The sequence below is a fragment of the Eumetopias jubatus genome, unplaced genomic scaffold (assembly GCF_037043125.1).
Source record: "Eumetopias jubatus isolate StellerSeaLion01/CBP00866 unplaced genomic scaffold, mEumJub1_p1.0 scaffold_10, whole genome shotgun sequence".
Classification (NCBI taxonomy): domain Eukaryota; kingdom Metazoa; phylum Chordata; class Mammalia; order Carnivora; family Otariidae; genus Eumetopias; species Eumetopias jubatus.
The window spans coordinates 64,507,623-64,531,900 of record NW_028274816.1 but is presented as its reverse complement, the minus strand read 5'-3'; the positions used below and the strand labels follow the sequence as shown (position 1 = coordinate 64,531,900).

Genomic DNA, 24,278 nt, shown 5'->3' with positions numbered 1-24,278 from the left:
CACCCAGGCGCCCAAGATTTTATTTATTTATTTGACACAGAGAGACACAGCGAGAGAGAAAACACAAGCAGGGGGAGTGGGAGAGGGAGAGCAGGCTTCCGCGGAGCAGGGAGCCCGATGCGGGGCTCGATCCCAGGACCCTGGGACCATGACCTGAGCTGAAGGCAGACCCTTAAAGACTGAGCCACCCAGGCGCCCCATACTTGTCCTATCTTTAAAAACCTTTCCCTTTCTGCAGCGCTTTGGAGCTGCCCTCTACTTGTAGATGGGATGCTGCCCAATTCACATATCAATGAATAAAGCCAGCAAACCTTTACAATGTGATGGGTTGAATTTTTGTTGCTTAACGGGAACTAATCTGTTGTTCGCAACTAATCCTACTGAAACTTATGAAACTGACTCTAACACCTCAGGGTGCAAACATTTGAGGAGCAACAACATTTTTCCACCTCTACACAGACTCATTCCTTTCTGAAATGCTGTACGAAATGATATGTCATTTACCTCAGTAAAAGTATTTACGAGCATCTCAAATAGTTTTCTTTGGAAGCTGACATTCCTGGAGTCTGAAAGCAGGGCTCTTCTCTGCCTTTAACGAGGAGCAAATCCGGTCCCTCCGGGGCGGAGCCGCGCTTTCCAGCATCCCTCAGGGTGCCACGTGACCAAAGCTCGCGACTCCGGGGCGGAGGACCCCCTACCGGAGACCGCCAGAGCCCCGGGAGCCACACCACCCGGAAGAGCCCGGCTCCGAGCGCAGAGCGAGGAGCCAATGAGGGACCAGCACACGGCATTTCGAGGCGAGCGCAAGCGCCGGGGGCGGGACTTCCGGTCTCGTCCCCCCGCAAGTCCTCCAGCCTCAGGTTGGCTCCGTTTATCCCGTAAGGGTCCGGAGCGCGCGTCGGGGTCCGGGCGCCCGCTCGTGAAGCCGCGAGGGGAGGCGCCGTCCTCGGCGCACACAGTCGGGTCCCGGTGTCCGCTCCGCTCCGGCCCCGCTGCCGGCCCACCGAGTCCGATGGCGGCGGCCGCGCCCAGGGAGCCGCCGCAGGTAAGCGCTCGTCCCCCGGGCCCTCCCCGCCGTCCCCCCACCCAGACCCCGGAGGCCCGAGCGCGGGGCGCCGGCTCGCGGCCCTGCGGCCCAGGCCCCGGCGTCGGACGGGGCGGCGGCGGGGGGCGGGGGCCCTGTGTGCGAGCGCCGGCGTGCCGGCGTGAGGAGCGGGCTCCGGGCCGGGGGGCCGGCCGGGGCAGGGGCCGGAGGGGGTCTGCGCCGGCGGCGGGGAGCAGCACATCGCCCTTCTCTCTGTCGGGAGCACAGTGCGGCGCGGCCAGGGAGGCCCGCGCTGCCCGAGAAGCCCGGCCCTCCTGGCGCTGCTGAGGCGGTCTCCGCCCGGGGTCGATAGGCGTGGTCTGGCCGCGAGAGAGGAGAGCCCGCCGCGGGGGTGAGCGAGGAGGCCGGGCGCGCGGGAGGAGGGAATCGCGGTAGTCGGCGGTGGAGTCCGCGGACCGCTGCTCTGCGCGCGGTGGCTGTTGGCGAACCGGTGGACTCCCGGTCTGTGTTTTGAGAAGGGCCGCGGCAAGTGGTGCGTGTTGCAGGTGAGAAGAGAAAGGGGGCGGGGAGGGAGCGCCCCAGGGCTTTCGGTCCGTGGACCTTAAAAATGAAATAAAGACTGGCAGTTATTTTACCCGCACAGATGGGTCTATGTGGCAACGGAAGAGAAGTGCAATTTGGAACAAACAGGCTGAGTCAGAACAGTAGGCCAGTGTGGAGAGCACGAGAGGTAGTCTTGTTTCAGGGGAAAGAGGCGAAGTTGGGACGGCTGTTATAAACTACAGGTCCACTGGAGTAAACTGGGAGTTGTGGCTTCTCATTGGGTGGGGTGATGAGGAAATCCTGTCTTTTCGAGTCTGGGGTAGTGAAGTAGTGTCCCATGTAAGTTGAAGTCCATCTCTTTGGGTTGGGTCTGCAGTTGATCACTGTGGTAGTGTCTGAGAGTTCCTCCCAGTGCAACCTCCCGACTCCAACAATTTAGTGAGGTTTCCCATCATTAATTTTCACAAGTCCTAGCAGCTGAAGGGCTGGAAACTCCCATCAACCTGATGGAAGGTAGCAGGAAGTTGTGTATCCTTGGGGATGTCGTAACTTGTTTTGACATTGGTAAGCGACTTAGATGTTTCAGAGAAGTGTGAGTGATGGCGTCAAGTGGGCAGCTGGACAGGACGTTTTGGGAAACTGGGGGAAGGATGCATGATGGAGAGTTTGAAAAGTGATGGCTACTGTGTGGACCAGGGTGGAGATTTGGCTCACATTTAGGAAGGGAAGGCAGAGAATCATGGTAATAGGCTAGTAGGTCAGAGGGTCCTAGTAAAGTGCTGAGGAGTGGTTTTCTGGCTCAGCACGTGGTTGGGGTTACTGGACATTGCCAACACAGGTGAAGGGGAGAGAATGATCTGGCAGAAACATGGGCAAGCCCTCCATGGGATGATGGGACAAGAGATGGCTAGGACACCTAGGAGTAATTTTGCCAAGATGACAGTGAAGTTGGGGCTGCTCTTTATTCAGTGCTGTAGGCTTCACAGAATTTTGCGGTGAGTTTTTACGGTGCCTGAGGTGTTGCAGAGTCTTGCTGGTAGTTCAGGTCTGCACAAATGCAGTCATTTCTGCTTTGCTCTGCCTGGCAGGGGAGACCCTTAGGGCTGGGGTTTTCACAAAGGTTCAGTAGAGGATGATTGGTTCCCGATTGTGGCGGGACAGCGTGGGCAGCAGAGAAGTGGAAGAGGGTCTGTGAGTATCCGAAGCTGACCGTGCTTGTGAGTGTCTGTTACTGAAGGGAGGGTTACAGGCAGCTGAGGAGGGCTTCTCAGCAGCATTTGAGGCTTTCCCTGTTTTGGGATCCATGGGAGTACTGGGTGGGACTGGAACCTGTTTGAGTTTGTCAAACAGCCTGTGGATGTCACGTGACAAGTACGAGTGTGAGTCAAGGGAGGATCCTTTGTTGTGGGGCAGGAAGGTGTGGGAGTTCATCTGTGGGGTCTGAAGACGTGAGAGTGGTAGAGTCTACAGAATCCTGTACACGTGGAGGGGAAGTGTGAGCTAAGGGCCTCAGCGCCCTGGTACTGAAGACTTCCTGGTAAAGCAGGGCCTATAATTGGCTGTCTTGAGGGCACAACGTGGGAGACTCCATGGGAATACCGTGGCAGGGGGATGACCTTGCAGGCCAGACCCAGAGCTTAGAGTGCATCCATGTGTCCCCCTGCCTGTTGCTGCTGAGGACTGAACACAGTGACTGATGGGAAGGTGAGAGGAGCGTGGCATTAGAGGCCCCAGGACCTGGTATTTATTCTGAGGTGGGGAGTCTGGGGTGGATGTTGGGGGCTTGGATTGTGGGTTCTCAGAAAATGTTCATGGTTCCAACTTTTCCTTTCATGGTAGTGTGGTGTGACCTTTGAGGACATTGCCGTGTACTTCTCCTGGAAGGAGTGGAGGCTTCTTGATGAGGCTCAGAGACGGCTGTACCACCATGTGATGCTGGAGAACTTTACACTTATATCCTCACTGGGTAAGGCCCTCAGCCCCCCCTTTGACCTGGACTAGACTCTGTACACCCGTGTCCCCCCTCTGCATTTTCCAGGGTAGGTGTGTTCTTCTCTCGTGTGGACTGTGGGCACTGCTTGCTTTCCCAGCTTTCTGGTTAGTTGCTTTTGTTGCTAGCTCTGAGTTGTTGGTGTGCCCTTCTCTCTGCCCTGCAGCTCCCAGTGCCCTCTGTGCTGAGCCCTGATCGGGTAAGATTGGAGGTCAGTGGTCATGCAGTGAGGCTGATGGATTGCACCTTGCTTGCCCTCTCCCTGGATGGGTCTGTGTGTCCAAACCCATGCCTTTTCAGTGGTCCAGGTTTTGAACCCTTCCTTGAGGTGCCATTTCCTTGTGCCTGCCTGTGCCTGAAATTGCAGGCATTGGCATGGCCATGTAGGTATACTGTGGGCTGCTTCTCAAGACCTTCCTGTATGGTTCTTCTTCCACCTGCCCCCCCTTCCTTCAGCTTTGTTGAGGTATGATTGACAAATAAAATTATATTATTGAAAGTATATTACATGACTTGATATACAGTATGAAATTATTACCTAAATAAAGGTAATCAACACACCCATCACTTGATATAATTACCTTTTTCTTGGTGGTTGTGAGAAAGCTTAATATCTACTCTCTTACCAAATTTCAAGTGTACAATACAATATTAACTGTGCTCGGGCATCTGGGTGGCTCAGTCGTTAAGCGTCTGCCTTTGGCTCAGGTCATGATCCCAGGGTCCTGGGATCAAGTCCCACATCGGGCTCCCTGCTCAGCGGGAAGCCTGCTTCTCCCTCTCCCACTCCCCCTGCTTGTGTTCCTGCTCTCACTGTCTCTCTCTGTCAAATAAATAAATAAAATCTTAAAAACAAAACAAAACAAAAAACAACTGTGCTCAACATGCTGTACATTAGATCCTCAGAATTTACTCATCTTGTAAGTGAAAGCGTGTACCCCGACCATCTTTCCATTTCCTCCAGTCCTTAGCTTCTGGCGTTCTACTTTCTGTTTTTGTTTGTTTGTTTGTTTCAAGAATATCCATATATGTGATACCATTCACTATTTGCCTTTTCTTTGTGGTTTATCTGACTTAGCATAGTATTTTCTTTTTAATTTTTTTTTAGATTTTATTTATTTATTTGACAGAGAGAGAGAGACAGCAAGAGAGGGAACACAAGCCGAGGGAGAAGCAGGCTTCCCGCAGAGCAGGGAGCCCGATGGTGGGACTCGATCCCAGGACTCCAGGATCATGACCTGAGCCGAAGGCAGTCGCTTAACCAACTGAGCCACCCAGGCGCCCAGCATAGTATTTTCTAGGTTCATGCATGTCGTGCAAGTGGCAGTGTTGTTTTCTTTTTTATGGCTGAATATTCCTGCATTTGTGTGTGTACTTTAAACACTCAGGCACGCTTACTGATGTTTCCATATATTTGCTATTGTGAATAATACCTCAGTGGATATGTGTGTAGAGATACTGATTTTGTTTCCTTGGGATACATACCTGGAAATGGCAATGGTGGACCATATGGTAGGGATTTTTTTTGTTTTCTTTTTTAATTTAAATTTTGTTAGTTAACATACCGTGCTTCTGGAGTAGAATTCTGTGATTCATCACTTACATCCAACACCCAGTACTCATCACAACAATGCCCTCTTTAATACCCATCACCCGTCTAGCCCACCGCCCACCCACCTCCCTCCATCAACCCTCAGTTTGTTCTCTTTTGTTAAGTTTCCCTTATGGCTTGTTTCCCTCTCTCCTTTTTTCTGTTCCCCCCTCCCATATGTTCATCTCTTTTCTTTCCTAAATTCCATATATGAGTGCGTGAGATCATATGGTATTTGTCTTTCTTTGATTGACTTATTTCACTTAGCATAATATACTCTAGTTCCATCCACATAGTTTCAAATGGCAAGATTTCATTTGGGTTCTCTTATTTGGTTATTGCTGATGTTGCTGTAAACATTGGGGTGCATATACCCCTTTTTATCTGTATTTTTGTATCCTTTGGGTAAATACCTAGTAGTGCAATTGCTGGATCATAGAGTAGCTCTATTTTTAACTTTTTGAGGAACCTCCATAGTGTTCTCCAGAATGGCTGCACCATTTTGCATTCCCACCAACAGTCCAAGAGTGTTCCCCTTTTTCCACATCCTCACCAACACCTGTTGTTTCCTGTATTGTCTTTTTTGAACTTTTTTTTTTTTAAAGATTTTATTTATTTGAGAGAGAGACAGCGAGAGAGCAGGAGCGGGGAGGAGAGGGAGAAGCAGGCTCTCTGCTGAGCAGGGAGCCTCATGCAGGGCTCGATCCCAGGACCCTGAGATCATAATCTGAGCCAAAGGCAGACACTCAACCATCTGAGCCACCCAGGCGCCTCTCCTGTGTTGTTAATTTTAACCATTCTCTCAGGTGTGAGGTGTTATCTCATCGTGGTTTTGATTTGTATTTCTCTGATGATGAGTGATGTTAAGCACATTTTCATGCGTCTTTTAGCCATCTGGATGTCTTCTTTGGAAAAATGTCTGTTCATGTCTTCTGCCCGATTCTTAACTGGATTATTTGTTTTGGGGTGTCGAGTTTGGTAAGTTCTTTATAGGTTTTGGATACTAAGCATTTATCAAATATGTTGTTTGCAGGTATCTTCTTCCATTCTGTAGGTTGCCTTTTAGTTTTGTTGATTGTTTCCTTCGCTGTGCAGAAGCTTTTTATTTTGGTGAGGTCTCAATAGTTCACTTTTGCTTTTGTTTGCCTTGCGTCCGGGCAAATAAGTGTTTAATAAAGAAGTTTTTACAGCCAAGGTCAAAGAGGTTTCTGCCTGTGTTCTCTAGAATCTTGATGGTTTCCTATCTCACATTTAGATCTTTCATCCACTTTTGAATTTATTTTTTGTGTGTGGTGTAAGGAAGTGGTCCAGTTTCGTTCTTCTGCATGTGGCTGTCCAGTTTTCCCAACACCATTTGTTGAAGAGACTGTCTTTTTTCCACTGGATATTCTTTCCTTCTTTTGGGAGATTAGTTGACCATAGAGTTGTAGGTCCATTTCTGGGCTCTCTATTGATCTATGTGTCTGTTTTGTACCATACTGTCTTGGTGACTACAGCTTTGCAGTATAGCTTGAAATCTGGAATTGTGATGCCTCGTTTGTTTTCTTTTCAGAATTGCTTTGGCTATTTAGGGAATTTTGTGGTTCCATACAAATTTTAGGATTGTTTTTTCTAGTTTTGTGAGACATGCTGGTGGTATTTTGATAGGGATTGCAATGAATTTGTAGATTGCTTTGAGTAGTAGAGACATTTTAACAATGTTTGTTCTTCCAGTCCATGAGCTTAGGATGTTTTACATTTGTGTCCTCTTCAGTTTCTTTCATGAGTGTCCCATAGTTTATAGTTTTCAGAGTAAGATCTTTTACCTTCTTTGGTTAGGTTTATTCCTGGCTACCTTATTGTTTTTGGTGCAGTTGCAAATGGGATCAATTCCTTGATTTCTTTTTTGCTGCTTTGTTACTGGTGTATAGAAATGCAACAGATTTCTGCACATCGCTTTTGTATCCTGCAACTTTGCTGAATTCATGTATTGGTTCTAGCAATTATTTGGTGGAGTCTTTCAGGTTTTCTACAGAGTATTATGTTGTCTGCAAATAGTGAGATTTTGACTCATATTCATACTGATTAGGTCCTTGGCAGTCAGTACTGCCTCTTGTTCTCTTTTTTGAGGTAAGTTTTTCCATCTTGGCATTCTGTCCAGAGAATAGATGGACGAGAGAACAGAATAGTAAAATGGCAACAACAACCCCTTAGAAATATACACTAAACAAATCAGAAGAGACCAGAAACCGAAAAAAATATAAAAATTGTTAAAAAGTGAGTGAGAATATAATCAGACAGGTGAACAGAACAGAGCAGTACACTGGATCCTGTGTGTATTTTGGTCTGTTTGTTAGAAAACTAGATCCCAAAAGTGTAAGGAACGAAAAACAAGTATGTACAAAAATAAAATTAAATACAGTGAAAGAATAGAATGTAACTTTAAAAATGAAAATTAAAGACAAGAAAAAATATAAACAGGTAAACATACACTGTATCCTGGGTGTATTTTGTTCTGTTTATTAGAAGAAACTACATCCCAGAAATATGAAGAAAAAAACTTATATATCCATGAATAAAATTAAATACATTGAAGGAATAGAATGTAACTGTAAAGATGAAAATTAAAAAAGACTTAAAAATGGGGCGCCTGGGTGGCTCAGTTGTTAAGTGTCTACCTTTGGCTTAGATCATGATCCCAGGGTCCTGGGATCAAGCCCCGTATCGGGCTCCCTGCTCAACGGGAAGCCTGCTTCTTCTCCCACACCCCCCACTTGTGTTCCCTCTCTTGCTGTGTCTCTGTCAAATAAATAAAATCTTAAAAAAAAAAAAGACTTAAAAAAAAGAGAATATAATTAGGTGAAGAGAACAGAGCGATACATTACATTCTGTGTGTATTTTGGTGTGTTTGTTAGATGAAACTGCATCCCAAAACTGTAAAGAAAGAAATACATATATATATGAAAATATAATTAAATACAGTGGAGGAATAGAATGTAACTCTAAAAATGAAAATTAAAAAGGCCTTTAAAAAAAGATTGATAAAATAAGAAATTAGTTGAAAAGGAAAAAGAAAAATATTAAAATTGAAAGGCTAAGGAATCATGAGGAAAAAAACATGAATTCTATGTACTGTTTTCCCCTAGTGCTGGAGTTTTGCAGTTCTGTGTGATCAGTAAACTTGGTCTTAGTGGGAGGTTCTTGTTGATCTTCTTGGGGGGGGGGGCCTCTTGCGCTGATTCTCAGGTGTCTTTGCCCTGGGAGGAATTGCACCCCTCTTGTTAGGAGGCCCGGCTAAGTAAGGGGCTCTGGATTGCTGTATATGGCTTTTGTTCCCTGAAGGCTTTCCCTGCAGCTTAAGCAGATGATAACGAAAATGGCGGCCTCCCAATCTCCAGGCCCAGAGCCGGAACCTTACGCTCCCCAGTCCTCAGTGCACCCTCAGGGAAAAGCAGGCAATCACTCCTGGCTCCCCAGTCTCTGGCCGTACTCCGTGCTCACCCAGCTTGTGACGAAGCGTTTGGGACCCTGGGAGTCTTCAAACCCTGTAGATCCCTGCAGTGTGCATGCGGAAGAGGGATCTCACCAGGGCTCTGATGCTTGCTGAGCCCCTGCTTGGAGAGTGGTCGCCCTACGGTGTGGCAGTTCATGGTTTATGGCAACACTGAGCTGAGTCCCCACTCTTGGGCACCCTGATTGCAGCCGGATTCCTCGCTCCAGTGTCTGGAAACTCTGCGGCAACTCAGGCACCCCCATTCTTTCTGTGACCCCAAGGATCCTGAGACCACACTGTCCTACCTAGTATTCTGCCTTGCTTGCTACCTGAGCACCTTTCAGGCAGGGACATACCTCACTGGAACAGCCTTCTAAAAGTTCTGATTTTGCATTCTGCTGCTGTATCACTTTCTGGTGGCCGGCTTCCAGAGGCTCCCTACCCCCGTGGTTTATCTTCTGATATATCACCTTCGATTCACTTCTCCACACCTCCTACCTTTCAGAAAGTGGTTGCTTTTCTATTTGTAGACATGCAGCAATTCTTTTCTCAGGTCTCCCGTGGAGTTCACAGGTATTCAGAATAATTTGATAGCTATCTAGCCAAATTCCTGGGACCAGACAAAACTAAGGTTTCCTACTCCTCCGCCAACTTGGACTCTTTCTCTCCCCCCCCCCCATTTTTTTTTTAAGATTATTTATTTATTTGACAGAGAGAGACAGCGAGAGAGGGAACACAAGCAGGGGGAGTGGGAGAGGGAGAAGCAGGCTTCCCGCCGAGCAAGGAGCCCGACGCTGGGCTCGACTCCGGGACCCTGGGACCACGACCCGAGCCCAAGGCAGACGCCCAACGACTGAGCCACCCAGGCGCCCCGCCCCCCAATTTTTTAATGGGACAGGGTCGCCATCTTATTTTAATGTAAACATTTAATACCAGAGATGAAGTTAATTTTTTACCAATTCAGAATTTTTGTGAATATATGAAATTTCCATTTTATTGTATAGTTTATATCACACTAGTTCAAAGCATTTCTCTACATGTATTCCTTCTCTCTTTTTAAGATTTTATTTATCTGAGAGAAAGCACGTGCGAGCACGAGCAGAGGGGAGGGGCAGAGGGAGAGAGAGAAGCAGACTGTCCACTGAGCACAGAGCCCCATGAGGGGCTTGATCCCAGGACCCTAGTATCATGACCTGAGTGGAAATCAGACACTTAACCCACTGAGCCGCCCACGTGCCCCTACATGTATTCTAAAATAGCCCCTTTGGAATGATTTCCATCACCTATAAGTGTAAATATACAAAGGACCTTGATTCTAAACAAACAACATCTCAAATGAGTAACTTTTAGTTAGAGGATAAGAAAGTGATCAGATGATTGCAGTTGTTAATATCCAAAGGACACTTTGTTGAAATGTTTCTTCTGATGCAACAGTTATAAGTTGGAATATTCAAAAAACAAGGGCAGTACAAGAGTACAATAAACCAAACTGCTGCAGTTTAAGCCTCCCAAAGTCCTAATCCTTTAACAGAAGCAAAGCAAAGCATCTTTGCTGCATGTTAAATGGGTCTCCAGTATTTCCATCTAGCTGATCTTTCAGAGCTAGACACCTAAGGCAAACGAATACATGTACCATCTTAGTTCTGGTTGGTTTAATTATCCTGAAGAGTTTAATACCCACCCATGCAAGTCCAATGGTGGAAGGTCACATAGATCACTCTGGTAATTGATAGTAAGAGGGTGTAAAAGCACAGGCTGGTTGTGCTGGTCCGGCCCTGTGGGAAGTTTTCTAACACGAAGAATGAGGAAAACAGTTCTGCTACAAAGACCAGTTCATTAAGCGTAGTCTATATAGAAAGACAGAAACATTCTTCTCTCCCACGCGTTATATGCCATCCTTGTTCTTAAAAAGTAGGTGGTATTAAGAGGATTTAGTGTTGTATAAGTATATATTATGGTCTAGTACTGCTCCATTTCCACATATTTTGATGTCTTCCCAGCTGCCTGTGGTCTCATTAGGAGTCCCATCAGTGACTGGGTGGACTGTTACCAACTATTGATTCAGTTGTCAGTGCTTGTATCTGACCCTCCTTTGGGAGAGTGGCACACCAGGAGCTCTCCTGTATTGCTAGTATAAAGTGTGGTGTGATTCTCCACCCTGTTGTTCCTCTCTGCCGATGTCTATGACCTCAGTGGGGGCAGGCACCTGTGGGCATCTGGATGAAGGCGTGCCTATAACATGCAACTCTCAGGTGAGTCTACTCCTCACTCCACTCAGACTCGTGTGGCCACCAGTGACTAAACCTCACTGCATCCTTGGCCAGCCCATTTTGTTCCTTTTTATGATTTCTATATTTTTGTTGAACAGCTTATTTTGTTTATTGTGTATCTTGTTGAATCGTCTACCTCTGTTTTCTTGTAGCTCACTAAACTTTGTTAAAACAATTATTTTGAATTTTGTCTGATAGATCGCATACCTCCATTTCCTTGGGTGTGTTTTCTGATAAATTACTGTATTCCTTTGATGGTGTTATGTTTCCTTGATTTTTTGTTTCTTACATCCTTGTGTTGATGTTTGCACATTTGATGGTGTGGTCACTTCTTCCAGACTTTGTGGTACTTTTGGGTCAGGAGAGTCCTTCACCTACTGGTGGGTGCAAGGGTATCAGCTTCATGGGGTGTGGCCGTTCTGGATCTGGGGAAGGCCCAGTGATAAACTGTGCAGCTCTGTCACCTGTCAGCATCAGCGAAGGCATCAGGAAGAGACAGCAGGATGGTCAAGGCTGTAGTATCCAAAGCAGTGGAGAAGACTGCTGAGGAACACCTGATGGCTTTTTTTCCATGGAGAGTATTGTGGCAGAATTGATGTCGGTGCTTAGTCCGACTTTTAGGCACCCTGTGGGTGTGGCAGCGGCACTGGTGTCTGATGGGCTGGCACTCATGAGCAACCATGGAAGAGGGTCTGGTGGGCGGGCACTTTCAGAGCGACAGCAGTTTTGGGCCCTGGGACACCGGTTACACCTCACTGGTGTTAGTTTGCTTTGTGAGTTGCAGCCACACCCCGAGCAACCATGAAGTTTGTGTCTGCATGTGCATGGAGACACAGTGGCTCTGAGGTCCTGGCTTCTGGCTAACCTATCTGGAGACTATTTCCATTCCCTGGAAGACACAGGTAGACCTGATGCAGCGGGGGGGTCAGGGTCTGGAATGCCGGCACACATAGACGCAGATCTGGGGCCCAGGACATGCACAGGGTTGGGGGGCAGTTGTAGTCCTTGTTCTGGAGCTGCACAACAGCAGCTCCTGAGTCGGGGGAGCAGGACACAGTAGCTTTATATTCACTGAGTCCACGATAGTGATGCATGTTGGTTAACTCGGTGGCAAAAGATGCCATTGTCCACTGTGGAGCAGGCAGCTGGAGTCTGCTGAGCAGGGACTGCTGTAGCACCTGCCTTGAGTGAGTGATAGAGTTTGGTCCAGCCCTTATTTCTGACGCATCCCCATATCTCCAGTAAAGTCTCCAGCTGTCCTTTGTGCATGCTTGCACTCTCCTCTATGCTCCGCTGTGTAGTAGTTGGTCTTAATTGGATTTTTGAGCCCTCTGAAGCTAATGTCATTCATGGACAGCTGTTGAATTCATTTTTGTTGGGGTGAAGGATGGTACCCTATTCTACCATTCTGCTGCTATCAGTCACATAGGATGCTTGTCTGGGTGCTTTGTATCCTGAGTAGCTCTGGGACAGTGCTGGCCATCCACGTGGCCTGTTTTCCTCCAGTATTTCTTCCTTGCCTTTCCTTTTCATTTCCCTTTCCTTGCCCTTTTCTTTTTTTTCCTTTTCTTTCTTTTCTTAAGTAGGCTCCACACCCAGTGTGGAGCCCAACACAGGGCTTGAACTCATGACCCTGCGATCAAGACCTGATCTGGGATCAAGGGTCGGATGCCCAACTGATGAAGCCACCCAGGTGCCCTTTCCTGCACTATTTCTATCTCCTGGTACCTGTAGTTGCTCAGGAGGGCTTACAGGGAACAGTCCTTTGTGTATCATAGTATGGACGTGCTCTGGGCATGACCAGGTGGCCTCGCAGGGGCTCTGCTTCTCATGAATGGCAGGTGGGAAAGGTGTGGTATCAGGCCTGTGTTCAGATCATACTGGGCACCTTTGTTTGTTCAACCAGAGTTCGGTGTGATTGCCGATGGCCACACCCCATTTCTATCTTTTTCTTCTTCACTGTTGACAGTTTGTGGACTTCTGGGTTCTACTTCTTTTGTAATTACATGACTTGCAGTGCAGGGGTAATCGGTGCTTCTCAGGCCTCTACATCTCACCCATTTCTCTCACTGCTCTTTCTGTGTACTTTGGCATCCACACTTGCCCAGTTTGCCATGAGATGTTGACATATACTTAAACTGACCTTGAACAGCAGCAAATTTCTTGTGAATGGATTTTCCCACAGCCTTCTACTCAGCCACGAAACAGGCCAACATAAAGCTGTGGGCAGAGAACAAGTTGTAGAGCCTGGCTCTCTTCCTTCTGGCTAGTGTGCTCTCCACAATACTTTGACCTTAGGGGCCCAGTAATGCACAGTGGCCACTCCTTCAACTGAATTCCATCTCCAGTGTCTGGAAAAGCATGCTATAAACTTGTGCCCAGGGAAGACAGATGATGTATGTGATGGGCTCACCCCCTCGCTATAGTCAACACAAATTTCACCAGTGCTTCTTTGCCTTCAGGTTGCTGCTGTGGAGCAGAGGATGAGGCACCCTTTGCCCACAGCACTTCTGTAGGCGTGTCACAGACCAGGACGCCCAAGGCAGCTCAGTCTTCCCGGAAGACCCACCCCTGTGAGATGTGTGGTCCAGTCTTGAGAGACATTTTCCACTTGGCTGCGCACCAGGGAAAAGAAAACAGCCAGAAGCTGTTGAGGTGTGGGGCCTGTGGGAAACGATTTTATTTCAGTGTAAAGTTTCAGCAGCAGCAGGAGCAGCACGTGGCAGCAGAACCCTTCAGAAGCCGTGTGGACAGGGCCTCTGTTGTGAAGAGCTGGGGATCCCATGGTTCAGGAAAGCCCCTTAACTGTGGAGAAGTTCAGAAGGACTTCCTGTCTGGCTCGGGGCATCTGCAGCAAGAGGCCACTCATACTGGGGAGAATCCAAAGGAAATCACCCAGTGCAAGGCAACTTTACAAAGCAGAAAAAGTCATGATACTTGGGGAGAATTCAAGAACGCCTTTGGTCCCAAACACACAGATATTCAGGACCAGGGTGTCCACCTTGGAAGACAGTCCTTTGTGTGCAGTGAATGTGGGAGATCTTTTAGCACTCATACTACTCTCCATTATCACCACAGAGTTCACACAGGAGAAAGGCCTTATGAATGCAGTGAATGTGGCAAGTCTTTTACCCGAAGACACAGACTCAATATGCACCTAAAGGTTCACTCAGGTGAAAGGCCTTATGAGTGTAATGAATGTGGGAAATCTTTTATTTGTAGGTATGAACTCCAGTATCATCATAGAAGTCACTCTGGAGAAAAACCTTTTGAGTGCAGTGAATGTGGGAAATCTTTTACCTATCGCTCTGCCCTCAGTTATCATCAGAGGTCCCACAGAGGAGAAAGGCCTTATGAATGTAGTGAGTGTGGAAAATCTTTTACTTCTAGCTCTGCGCTCAGGTATCACCACAGAGGTCACACAGGAGAGAGGCCTTATGAGTGCAGTGAATGTGGGAAATCCTTCAGACAAAAACATTCCCTCTCAATACACCAGAGAATTCATAGTAGAGGAAACCCTTACAAATGCAACAAATGTGGGAAATCTTTTTCTTGTAGTTCCAGTTTCCATTATCATGAGAGAATTCACACAGGAGAAAGGCCTTATGAATGCAGTGAGTGTGGGAAATCTTTTATAAGTAGTACTGCCCTCCATTATCATCACAGGATTCACACTGGAGAAAGGCCTCATGAGTGTCATGAATGTGGGAAATCTTTTAGCACTCACAGTGCTCTTCAGTATCATCGCAGAGTTCACACTGGAGAAAGGCCTCATGAGTGCAGTGAATGTGGCAAGTCCTTTACCCGAAGAAATAGCCTCAATATGCACCTAAAGGTTCATTCAAGTGAAAGGTTTTATGAGTGTAATGAATGTGGGAAATCTTTTATTTGTAGGTATGAACTCCAGTATCATCATAGAGTTCATTCTGGAGAAAAACCTTTTGAGTGCAGTGAATGTGGGAAATCTTTTACCTCTCGCTCAGCCCTCAGTTATCATCAGAGGTCCCACAGAGGAGAAAGGCCTTATGAATGCAGTGAATGTGGAAAATCTTTTACTTCTAGCTCTGCGCTCAGGTATCACCACAGAGGTCACACAGGAGAGAGGCCTTATGAGTGCAGTGAATGTGGGAAATCCTTCAGACAAAAACATTCCCTCTCAATACACCAGAGAATTCATAATGGAGGAAGCCCTTACAAATGCAACCAATGTGGGAAATCTTTTACTTTTAGTTCCAGCTTCCATTATCATCAGAGAATTCACACAGGAGAAAGGCCTTATGAGTGCAGTGAGTGTGGAAAATCTTTTATAAGTAGTACTGCCCTCCATTATCATCACAGAGTTCATACTGGAGAAAGGCCTCATGAATGCAGTGAATGCGGGAAATCTTTTATCACTCGTACTGCTCTCTCTTATCATCACAGGGTTCACACTGGAGAACGACCTTATGAGTGCAGTGAATGTGGGAAATCTTTTAGGGGAAAATCTAACCTCTCTCAACACTGGAGAGTTCACACTAGAGAAAAGCGTGGTTGTATTATGAATATGCAATTTCCCTATTCAGTGTAATGCCACTGGTGGAAACTTTTTATGTTTGTTTTTAAGATTTTACATATTTATTTGACAGACACAGCAAGAGAGGGAACATAAGCAGGGGGAGTGGGAGAGGGAGAAGCAGGCTTCCCGCAGAGCAGGGAGCCCGATGCAGGGCTTGATCCCAGGACCCTGGGATCATGACCTGAGCCGAAGGCAGACGCTTAACAACTGAGCCACTCAGGCGCCTGTGGTGGAAACTCTTTGAGGAGCGATTTGCCTGATTTGAATCTTTTACAGTGGGGAGATTCCTTATAATGTTGGAAGTATGTGTGGGTATGTTGCATTTTCTAAATTGTCCAGAGATCTCTCTAGATTTATGTAACTGACAGTTCTGTGACCCTTTCACTTCTGCCAGCTGGTAGGTCCACACAGTGCACGTCAGTCCTCACCCCCAGTGTACTCAGAGAAGCTGACCTCAGTTCCCATGAATTGGAGCAGATTAGCAGTAACCTGAGGTCTTAGGGGCAGCTTTCCCTCTTCCTTGAATACCTTCAGGGCGTGGACCTGAATCAGTGATAACCCAGAGAACAGCATGAATTTGGCTGACAGCTTATAGAGAATGACTACCTTTTTCAGGAACATGTTGGTCTCATGTGATACTTCTGATTAGTTTTTCTAGGTTCCAAGTCACAAACTGGAGAACTTATCTGCTCCACGTTGATTTGGCTAAGATGATAATCAAGGCCTTAGTGTTTTAAGTCCTCTTTAATCTTGAATGTTCTGTTTACTGTGAGGGGTAGTTTATAAAATGATTTGGGCTCAACAAGCATCAAAGGGTGAACTTTTTGAGTCTCAAATTATCTGTGCCTGAGGAGGGAGAGGATGATGGTAGGAAATAGCTTGGCAGTTTTGTTTTGTTTTGTTTTAAAGATTTTATTTATTTATTTGACAGAGAGCTAGAGAGCACAAGGAGGCAGAGCAGCAGGCAGAGGGAGAGGGAGAAGCAGACTCTCCACTGAGCAGGGAGCGGGATGCAGGGCTTGATCCCAGGAACCTGAGATCATGACCTGAGCTGAAGGCAGACGCTTAATGACTGAGCCACCCAGGTGCCCCTGTTTTGTTTTGTTTTTTAAGTAAACTGTATGTTTGACTTGGGGCTCAAACTCAAAACCCCACGACCAAGAATCACAAGCTCTACTGAATGAGCCAGCCAGGCATCCCACTAGCCTGCCAGTTTGGACTCAATTTGCATTGCTGCCTCACAGCCTCCTAGGAAAAACTGGGGCTTTCTGGTCTTCATTTGAAGTCTGGATGACATGTGTTTTAGGAACCTCAATGATGACCCCCAGGAGGGGGCAGGTGTGAGACTCTTAGTGCTTCTGAAAGCAACACGAGTTTTTTCCCTTACTCAAAGGAGATACCACAGGGGATGTCAGCACTGTCAAGAGGGTATTTTCCCATGTCTACAAACAGCCATGTGCTCTGATGTCCACAGTCCACTGGGCTAAGGTCACTGGTTGTAAGACCATAGGGGTCAAGGGAAACCATAATTGCTACAGAAACACTGGCTTAATAGGAAGGGGAGGAGACTGCAGCCAACTGGAGGGAATGTTCCTCTTGTAAAAATGCATCCGGACAAGTTTCTCTGACAGTGACTCTGCAGGATCAGTGTGTACACAAATCTCAGGAGTTCTAATGTAGCTGAAGTCATGGTCAGATAAAATAATTGAAAGATATTGGTGATTCCTTTAACCCCTCAGTGTTTTCCACCTCAAGATCATTACTGCACAGAGAGGAAAACAAGATATTAAGAGGGGTGGGGGGGAATCTATAGTTTGTTGATGTGGGCTTAAGACCCAGGCAGTGTTCCTGTTAACTCCGGTGGAAACGTCCTTCATTGCTCCCTGTAGTTGCAGACACTGAGGCAAGACTGACGCCCAGAGGACATGGGAACAAGGTGGTACTGTCAGTATAGGGTTGCCAAACCTATTTTTATTTTGAGCCAATTTTTAAAACTTTATAAAAGTTTAATTTATAGATGTTAATAAACTGCATATATTTAAGAATGTATAATTTGATAAGTTTTGACAGGGATATGAATCTGTGACACCATCATAACCCTGATGACCGTATATGTCATGGTATATATTACTTCCTGCCCTATTATAATCTCTCCTTACCCTGCCCACCTCTCCAGGTAACCATTGTACTTTGTTTTACAGTAGAAGCCATCACATTTTTAATTTATATGTTTGGAGTCAAACTGTTTACTGTTTTTTTTTTAATTTCCTTTGTGTTTCATAATTACTTTGACTTCTTCAGTGATATTATACAAGTAGCTCACTTTTCTGTCTAGATAACACCCTTATGTTTGCAAATGCCACTGTTTCTTTATTCATCTTTTTTATGGGCTTTTAGGTTATTTCTAGATTTTGCCTATTGAAAATAAAGCAGTCACAAACATTTGTCAGTACTTTTATATAGATGTATGCTGTTTTTCTCTTTGTCAGTAACTTAATGTTTAGTACCTGAGTCACAGGGTACATGAATATTAACTTTTGAAAAAACTGCTGTGCTGCGATCACAATGATTGTTTTTTGCTTTTGCATTCGCATCAGCAGTGGATGAAAAGTCCACTTCTCCCACATCCCTGCCAGTACTTGATGTGGCCATCTTTAATTTCAGCCCATGTAGTAAGTGTGTAGTACAATCTCAGTGTAGTTTTAATTGCATTTCCTGAAAGATTCATTTTGAGCATTTTTAATGTCTTATTTGCCAATTGCAAATCTTTTGTATTGCTTTTCCATTAACCTCATTTGCCACTTATTTATATGTAAGTTACAGTGATTTTCCTTTTCACTTACAAATAAGACACTAAAACAACAAAGACATTTTAAAAGAAAACCACAGGCTCCGAATGGAGTCACTTTGCTACCACTACATCACCAGACCCAGGCTTAATAGCTAACCTGATTGTAGTTTTTACTTTTCATCAGTCAGCCTGAAGTTTCCTGCTTACGGTGGTGATGTAATCCTCCTAATAAGTCCCCATTGTCCCCCAAAAGGAGGTGACTTTGCCCAAATAATCCTTTTTTCTTTTCACAGTGTCCTTGTCCTGCCTTTAAAACCTTTCTGCCCCTTTGAGCCCCTTTCTGTTAGATGGGATGCTGTGGAGATAATCTGATCTTCAAATTTACTGAGTATTGTTTTTTATTTATTTAATTTAAATTCAATTTGCCAGGGGCGCCTGGGTGGCTCAGTTGGTTCAGCGACTGCCTTCGACTCAGGTCATGATCCTGGAGTCCCGGGATCGAGTCCCGCATCGGGCTCCCTGCTCGTCGGGGAGTCTGCTTCTCCGTCTGACCCTCCCCCCCCTCATGTGCTCTCTCTCTCTCTCACTCTCTCTCAAATAAATAAAATCTTTAAAAAAAAGTAAATGCAATTAGCCAACATATACCACATCATTAGTTTTAGATGTAGTGTTCAAGAGTATTGTTTTTTTAGTAGACATGTTGGAGTTGTCCTGGATTTTATATAGGCTGATCATCACTTTTCTGTATGGAGTAATTGTTTCTAAATACTGGAAGGCTCATTATTTTTCCTGAGACTCTTTTGTGTCCTGCACATGTCATGACCAAAAACACCATGCATGTTTAAGTTTAGGGTGCATTCTTACATGTCCGGAGGGCAGAATTCAGAGATACAAAAATCCAGCCCCACTTTATAGTATTAGGCTATTGACAAACTGTAAAGTCTCCCATTATGAGAGCGGGATATGCTCAGAGAAGACACTGAAAGACTATTTGGGTGTTAGGTGGAGAACTAGACTGTGGCGCGTGCAGGAGCCTTCACAAGGCCAGGCGGACAGCAGCTGTGGGGGCTGTGAGCTGGCAGGAGGTGTGCAGGAGCCTGTCAGGCGGGAGACCGTAATCCTGGCAGGCCGCAGGGGAGGGACGTCCCTGAACACCCTGACGGCTGACTGGAACTCTGGCTGGTCTCCCCTTAGTAGTGAGAAGTTGTCGCGTACGCCCGCTCGGGTCAGTCGCTTCCTCCGATCCCACCCAGTACACCGGAGGAAATTCTCACCGTGGGACGCCAGCCTCCAAGTGATTCAATTTCTAATCTTTCTGTAATAGTTGACTGCTGGTCCCCAGAGAGTCGACGTTCCGTGCCTCTCACCACTGCTCTGGGATGTCTTTCCGGACCGCTCTCTCGGCAGAAGCCAGCTGGGCGGGGCGGGGGGCGGGGCGGGGGCGCGGGGCCACTTCCGGCCTCCCCTTGGCCGGGAAGGACTGAGAACCACGTGGGGCGGGGCCTCTCCCGGAAGAGAGGGATTTCCGCCCTCTGGGCGGGGCCTCACCCAGAACATCCGGGTCAGTGCTGGCCTCCCTCTACACCCGAAGGCCTGAAGTCGAGGCCCTTTAAGGGCCTCCACCAGAAGGAACAGGGTCGTTAGGTCAGGCGTGTGAGAACCGGTGGACAAAACGTCCCACCCTCGGGACACGCGGGATCATGGTCTCATCTCGGAGATTATGCCAGGAAGGGGCCTGCCGGGGGGCCTGGTGCCGGGTGGGAGGGCTAGGGTGGTGCAGAGACAGAGGAGTCCCCTGGAAGTTGTTGAGTGCATCGGCAGGGAGCCCGATGTGGGCTCGATCCCAGGACCCTGGGATCACGACCCGAGCCGAAGGCAGGCACTCAACGACTGAGCCACCCAGGCGCCCCCCACGTTTTCCCTCTTTAAACCCTGAAGTGTGGGGCCTCTGGGTGGCTCAGTCGTTAAGCATCTGCCTTCGGCTCAGGTCATGATCCAGGGGTCCTGGGATTGAAGCCAGCTTCTCCCTCTCCCACTCCCCCTGCTTGTGTTCACTCTTTCGTTGTGTCTCTCTCTGTCAAAAAAATTAATAAAATCTTAAAAATAAAAAAAGGAAAATGTGGGGCCAAGGTGGATGGGTACATGCAGGTAGGCAGTGAAAGTCAAATAGATCCTTGTCCTGGAGTCAGTCATGGGTGGGGACTTGCTGGTTCAGGGCAATCCTTAGTGCGCGAGGGGCTAGTTTTTGTTCCCATCAGGGGATGCCTTGCCATTGTGGTCTTCCATCTGAGTCAAGGGACAAGCTGGAAAGAAGAACCCGACTAGAAAGTTTGAGGTCAAAATGGGGCCAGCCGAGGTCTTCTTTCAATAGTAAGAAAAACTGTATGGGTGAAGCCACCTCGGGCCCTCCAGCCAACCTAGTAATCTTGAAGGTTTAACAAGCACCCTTAGCCTACATGATTGATTCACCTTTCTGTTTATCTATAGATCATGCATTGTCTCCTAGAAAGAGCTGAGCACTTTTGAATGCCACAAAGCAAAACAGATCCTCTTGCACAACCCCTGGGTACTAAGGAACCAGACCCCTTGCACAACCTCCCAGCAGTGTGATAACATCTATAGCTAGCACCATCAAGTGTGCATGTAGTCAAGAAATGTTACAGACCAATGTACTCCCCTTACTGGTTCACTGTCCTAACCTTAAAAAACCGTGGGCAAGGCAGAAACCTTGGAGTTGGCATTTGTAATAGAGCCTACCTTCTCCCTAGGTGGCCAGCCTCAAAAATAAAGATTATGTTCCTTTCCAATCACCACTTGTCTCTTTAGTATTGACTTTTGCAGTGCTGGCCGCCAAAACTAGGTTTTGGAAACGTAGGGAGATATTTGAACACAGAGACACACACCGAGTGATCCATTCATGTGAAAAAGCAATTCTAAAAGGATACCATACTGCAAACATTGTTTTTCTGTACCAGGTAGCGTGGTTAGAAGCTTTTCACTTTCAGCGTTCATAAAGGAGTAGTAATCCATTAATAACAGAAAATCAGACATTCTAGACATTATTTTTTTTAATGAAGAGAATAAATGTGTGCTAATGAATTTTGTAGCATCTGTACTGAAGTCCTGCAGCAATAGAGGAGATTAAATGACAAGAATAAGTGCCCTCTCTTCAGGAACTGCAACTAGCGGATGGAATGTTTTACTCTGCATCTATTTTACCCAGACACTTCTTAAAAAACTAATTCTTGGGCTACCACCAAAGTGTCTGAGTCAAGAGGTCTCGGTTGTGGGCTGAGAATGAGCATTTCTAATGAGTTGATGTGAAGCTGATGGAGGGGGTCAGTGCAGAGATGAAACTGTGAAAACAAGTTATTTAGGGAAGGCCAGGCTGCCTCCCTCCAGGCTCCAGTACAGGAGGCTGTAGATGTACAGACTGTTATGAGCTACAGACCAAAGGGTTCTCATGAACACATGCTGAGTGCTTCTGCAGTGAGCCAAGCAGACTAAAGGCCTAAAGGGCTGGAGTCCCAGGGTCTTCACTGCAGAAGAGTCCACAGGAAGCCACTTAGCCACCTGTTTCTTTTGCTTGGAACTGCAAATCAACAAAGAGGCCACTAGGTGCAGGTCGCTCCAATGTCCTACCACCTACATAAGCAAACTGAAACCTAACCTGGAGCAAAATCTTCTAAATGCCTCAACCTAAAAACACCGAATCACACAAAGCCGTCTACCTTGGTCTCCACGCTGGGCGTGGAGCCTACTTAAAACACACACACAAACACACACACACAAAACAGTCAGCTACTTTTCCAAATAAAACAATTCCTCAACTAATAGCCAATCACATAATTTATTGCTTTGCTTCCCTTTTTGGTCTGCAAAAGCCTTTACCTAATTTGGATTAGTGCTGTCTGAATGGGACAGCACCCTCAGCGGAGAGTCCCTCCCTCTAACCCTCCTCCACTCCTCTCTCTCATGCGCAAATAAATAAATAAAATCTATTGAAAAAATAAAATGGAGCATTCACATGGAGAGGAATGGAAAATCAGCAGGAAAAAAGAATATTATTTTTATCTTGACAAGGGAGGACGCTTTCCCAGTAGGAATTTAATCTGCTTTGAACAAAAAAGGATGATCTCTCCTTACCCCAGCAACCACACACTAACCAGGGCCATGCAGCCAACTAGAAACTCTTTTTCTTCAATAAACTTTTATTGCGAGCAAACCTCCCTACTCTCCTCTTAAACCCTAATAAAAGCTGACTTTCCTTCTCTCTTCAGACTTGCTTGTGCTCTGCCCTGGTGTGGTTATCCCCAGTTGAAATTCTTCTGTTATTCCTGAATAAACTCAGTTTGCTAGTAAAATAACTGGCTATTTACTTTTAAGGATGATAGTAGCATTCCTCAATCTTTTCAAGAATGAAAAAGTCACATTTTGGAGACAAAGGCCTCATAATGACCAACCACATTGGTCTAGCACAGTCAAGTGCTCCATTTGATTCTATCCTTTCTCACTTCTTAAGGCTTCTTCTAAAAGTACTCTGAGATCATAATTGTTTCTTAGCTTTTACCGATGTGTAGGGAGATGGAATGAGGCTTTCCCCATAGCTATTTCTGCCACTGTCTTTAAATAGCTCAGTAAACGTTTTGAACAGCTTTGTGAAATGTGCATTTCACCATTGTTTTTCTAAGATAATTTCAATTCCTAAAGCAACACTACCACCAGTGCCTGAAGAAAGAAGAATCACTTCCCAGCAAGAAGGTGAGATCATTGGGTTCAGACAACCCCCCCTTTTTTCTTAAAGATTTTATTTATTTATTCATGAGAGACAGAGATGCAGAGGCAGAGGGAGAAGCAGACTCCACGCTGAGCAGGGAGCCCGAGGTGGGACTCAATCCCAGGACCCTGGGATCATGACCTGAGCTGAAAGCAGATGCTTAACCGACTGAGCCACCCAGGCGCCCCTCAGATAACCCTTTATTTCAGGGCTCAGATTCTCCCCTTGCACACTTGCTCCAACTGAAAATGGCAACATATGTTTGGTACCAAAAATAGCATCGGTTAAGTTGCTCTATGTTTGGGATGATGTCAGATTCCTAAAAGGAATTGAGTACATAGAAATACATGGATGAAAGTGTTCCTTGATAGGGGCACCTGGGTGTCTCAGTCGGTTAAGCGTCCGCCTTCAGCTCAGGTCATGATCCCAGGGTCCAGGATCGAGTCCCTCATTGGGCTCCTTACTCAGCGGGGGCCTACTTCTCCCTCTGCCTGCCACTCACCCTGGTTGTGTGCACTCCCTCTCTGACAAATAAATAAAATCTTAAAAAAAAAAAAACACGTTCCTCGTTAGACGTTACACAATCACTATACAGGCAAGAGAGGTTTAGTGTGGAAACAGAGCGTGACCGCGGCATTGACCACTTCATTCGGGGTGGCCTACCATCCCTGTCCTTCAATGTCACAGACCTGTAATGGGTGTGGAAGAGGAAACCACAGGCCCAGATGGAGTCACTTCTGCTAGGCTGGGTCACTAAACCAGGGCATAATACTGAAGCTCACTGCACTTTCAACTTCCCCCAGAAATTTAGTTTCCAAGCTCAGTCAGGGATTTTATGTTCAGTACCAAAAAGGTAATCTACATGGATAGGCCCACTCCATTCCCCAAAGAAAGATGACCGAGTCTCCTAATAAGACTCTTTTGTCCTCATAATAAGGTAACCTCATCTGACATAATCCCTTTATCTGTAAATGATGTTTTTGCCCTACCTTTAAAAACCTTTCCCTTTCGGGGCGCCTGGGTGGCTCAGTCCTTAAGCGTCGGCCTTCGGATCAGATCATGATCCCAGGGTCCTGGGAATCCAGCCCCGCATCGGGCTCCCTGCTCTGCGGGAAGCCTGCTTCTTCGCCTGCCTACCGCTCCCCCTGCTTGTGTTCCGTCTCTTGCTGTGTCTCTCTCTGTCAAATAAAAATCTTAAAAAAACAACAACTTTCCCTTTCTATAGCTCTTTGGAGCTGCCATCT

General features: G+C 46.5%; 1 protein-coding gene across 3 annotated transcripts; it reads left to right on the top strand.

The window, feature by feature from the left end:
- The first annotated feature begins 838 nt into the window (after positions 1 to 838).
- On the top strand, positions 839 to 17,924 carry LOC148163313 (uncharacterized). 3 transcript variants are annotated; one of them, XM_088026994.1, is made up of 3 exons: positions 839 to 1,045; positions 3,428 to 3,554; positions 13,374 to 17,924. In XM_088026994.1, exons 1-3 carry the CDS (start codon positions 1,013 to 1,015, stop codon positions 15,476 to 15,478), a joined length of 2,265 nt encoding a protein of 754 aa, XP_087883120.1. In that variant the 5' UTR covers positions 839 to 1,012; the 3' UTR covers positions 15,479 to 17,924. The 3 variants fall into 3 exon arrangements, with proteins under 3 accessions (XP_087883120.1, XP_087883122.1, XP_087883121.1); XM_088026996.1 differs by lacking the exon at positions 839 to 1,045 and adding an exon at positions 1,598 to 3,292; XM_088026995.1 differs by lacking the exon at positions 839 to 1,045 and adding an exon at positions 1,598 to 3,328.
- The last annotated feature ends 6,354 nt before the right edge of the window (positions 17,925 to 24,278 follow it).

What these genes read in the sequence shown, in the direction of transcription:
- LOC148163313 (XM_088026994.1), top strand. Translation starts at nt 1,013, where the DNA reads ATGGCGGCGGCCGCGCCCAGGGAGCCGCCGCAG. An exon ending in CGCCCAGGGAGCCGCCGCAG is followed by an intron (nt 1,046 to 3,427) that starts GTAAGCGCTCGT and finishes CTTTCATGGTAG; the next exon opens with TGTGGTGTGACCTTTGAGGA. An exon ending in TACACTTATATCCTCACTGG is followed by an intron (nt 3,555 to 13,373) that starts GTAAGGCCCTCA and finishes CTTTGCCTTCAG; the next exon opens with GTTGCTGCTGTGGAGCAGAG.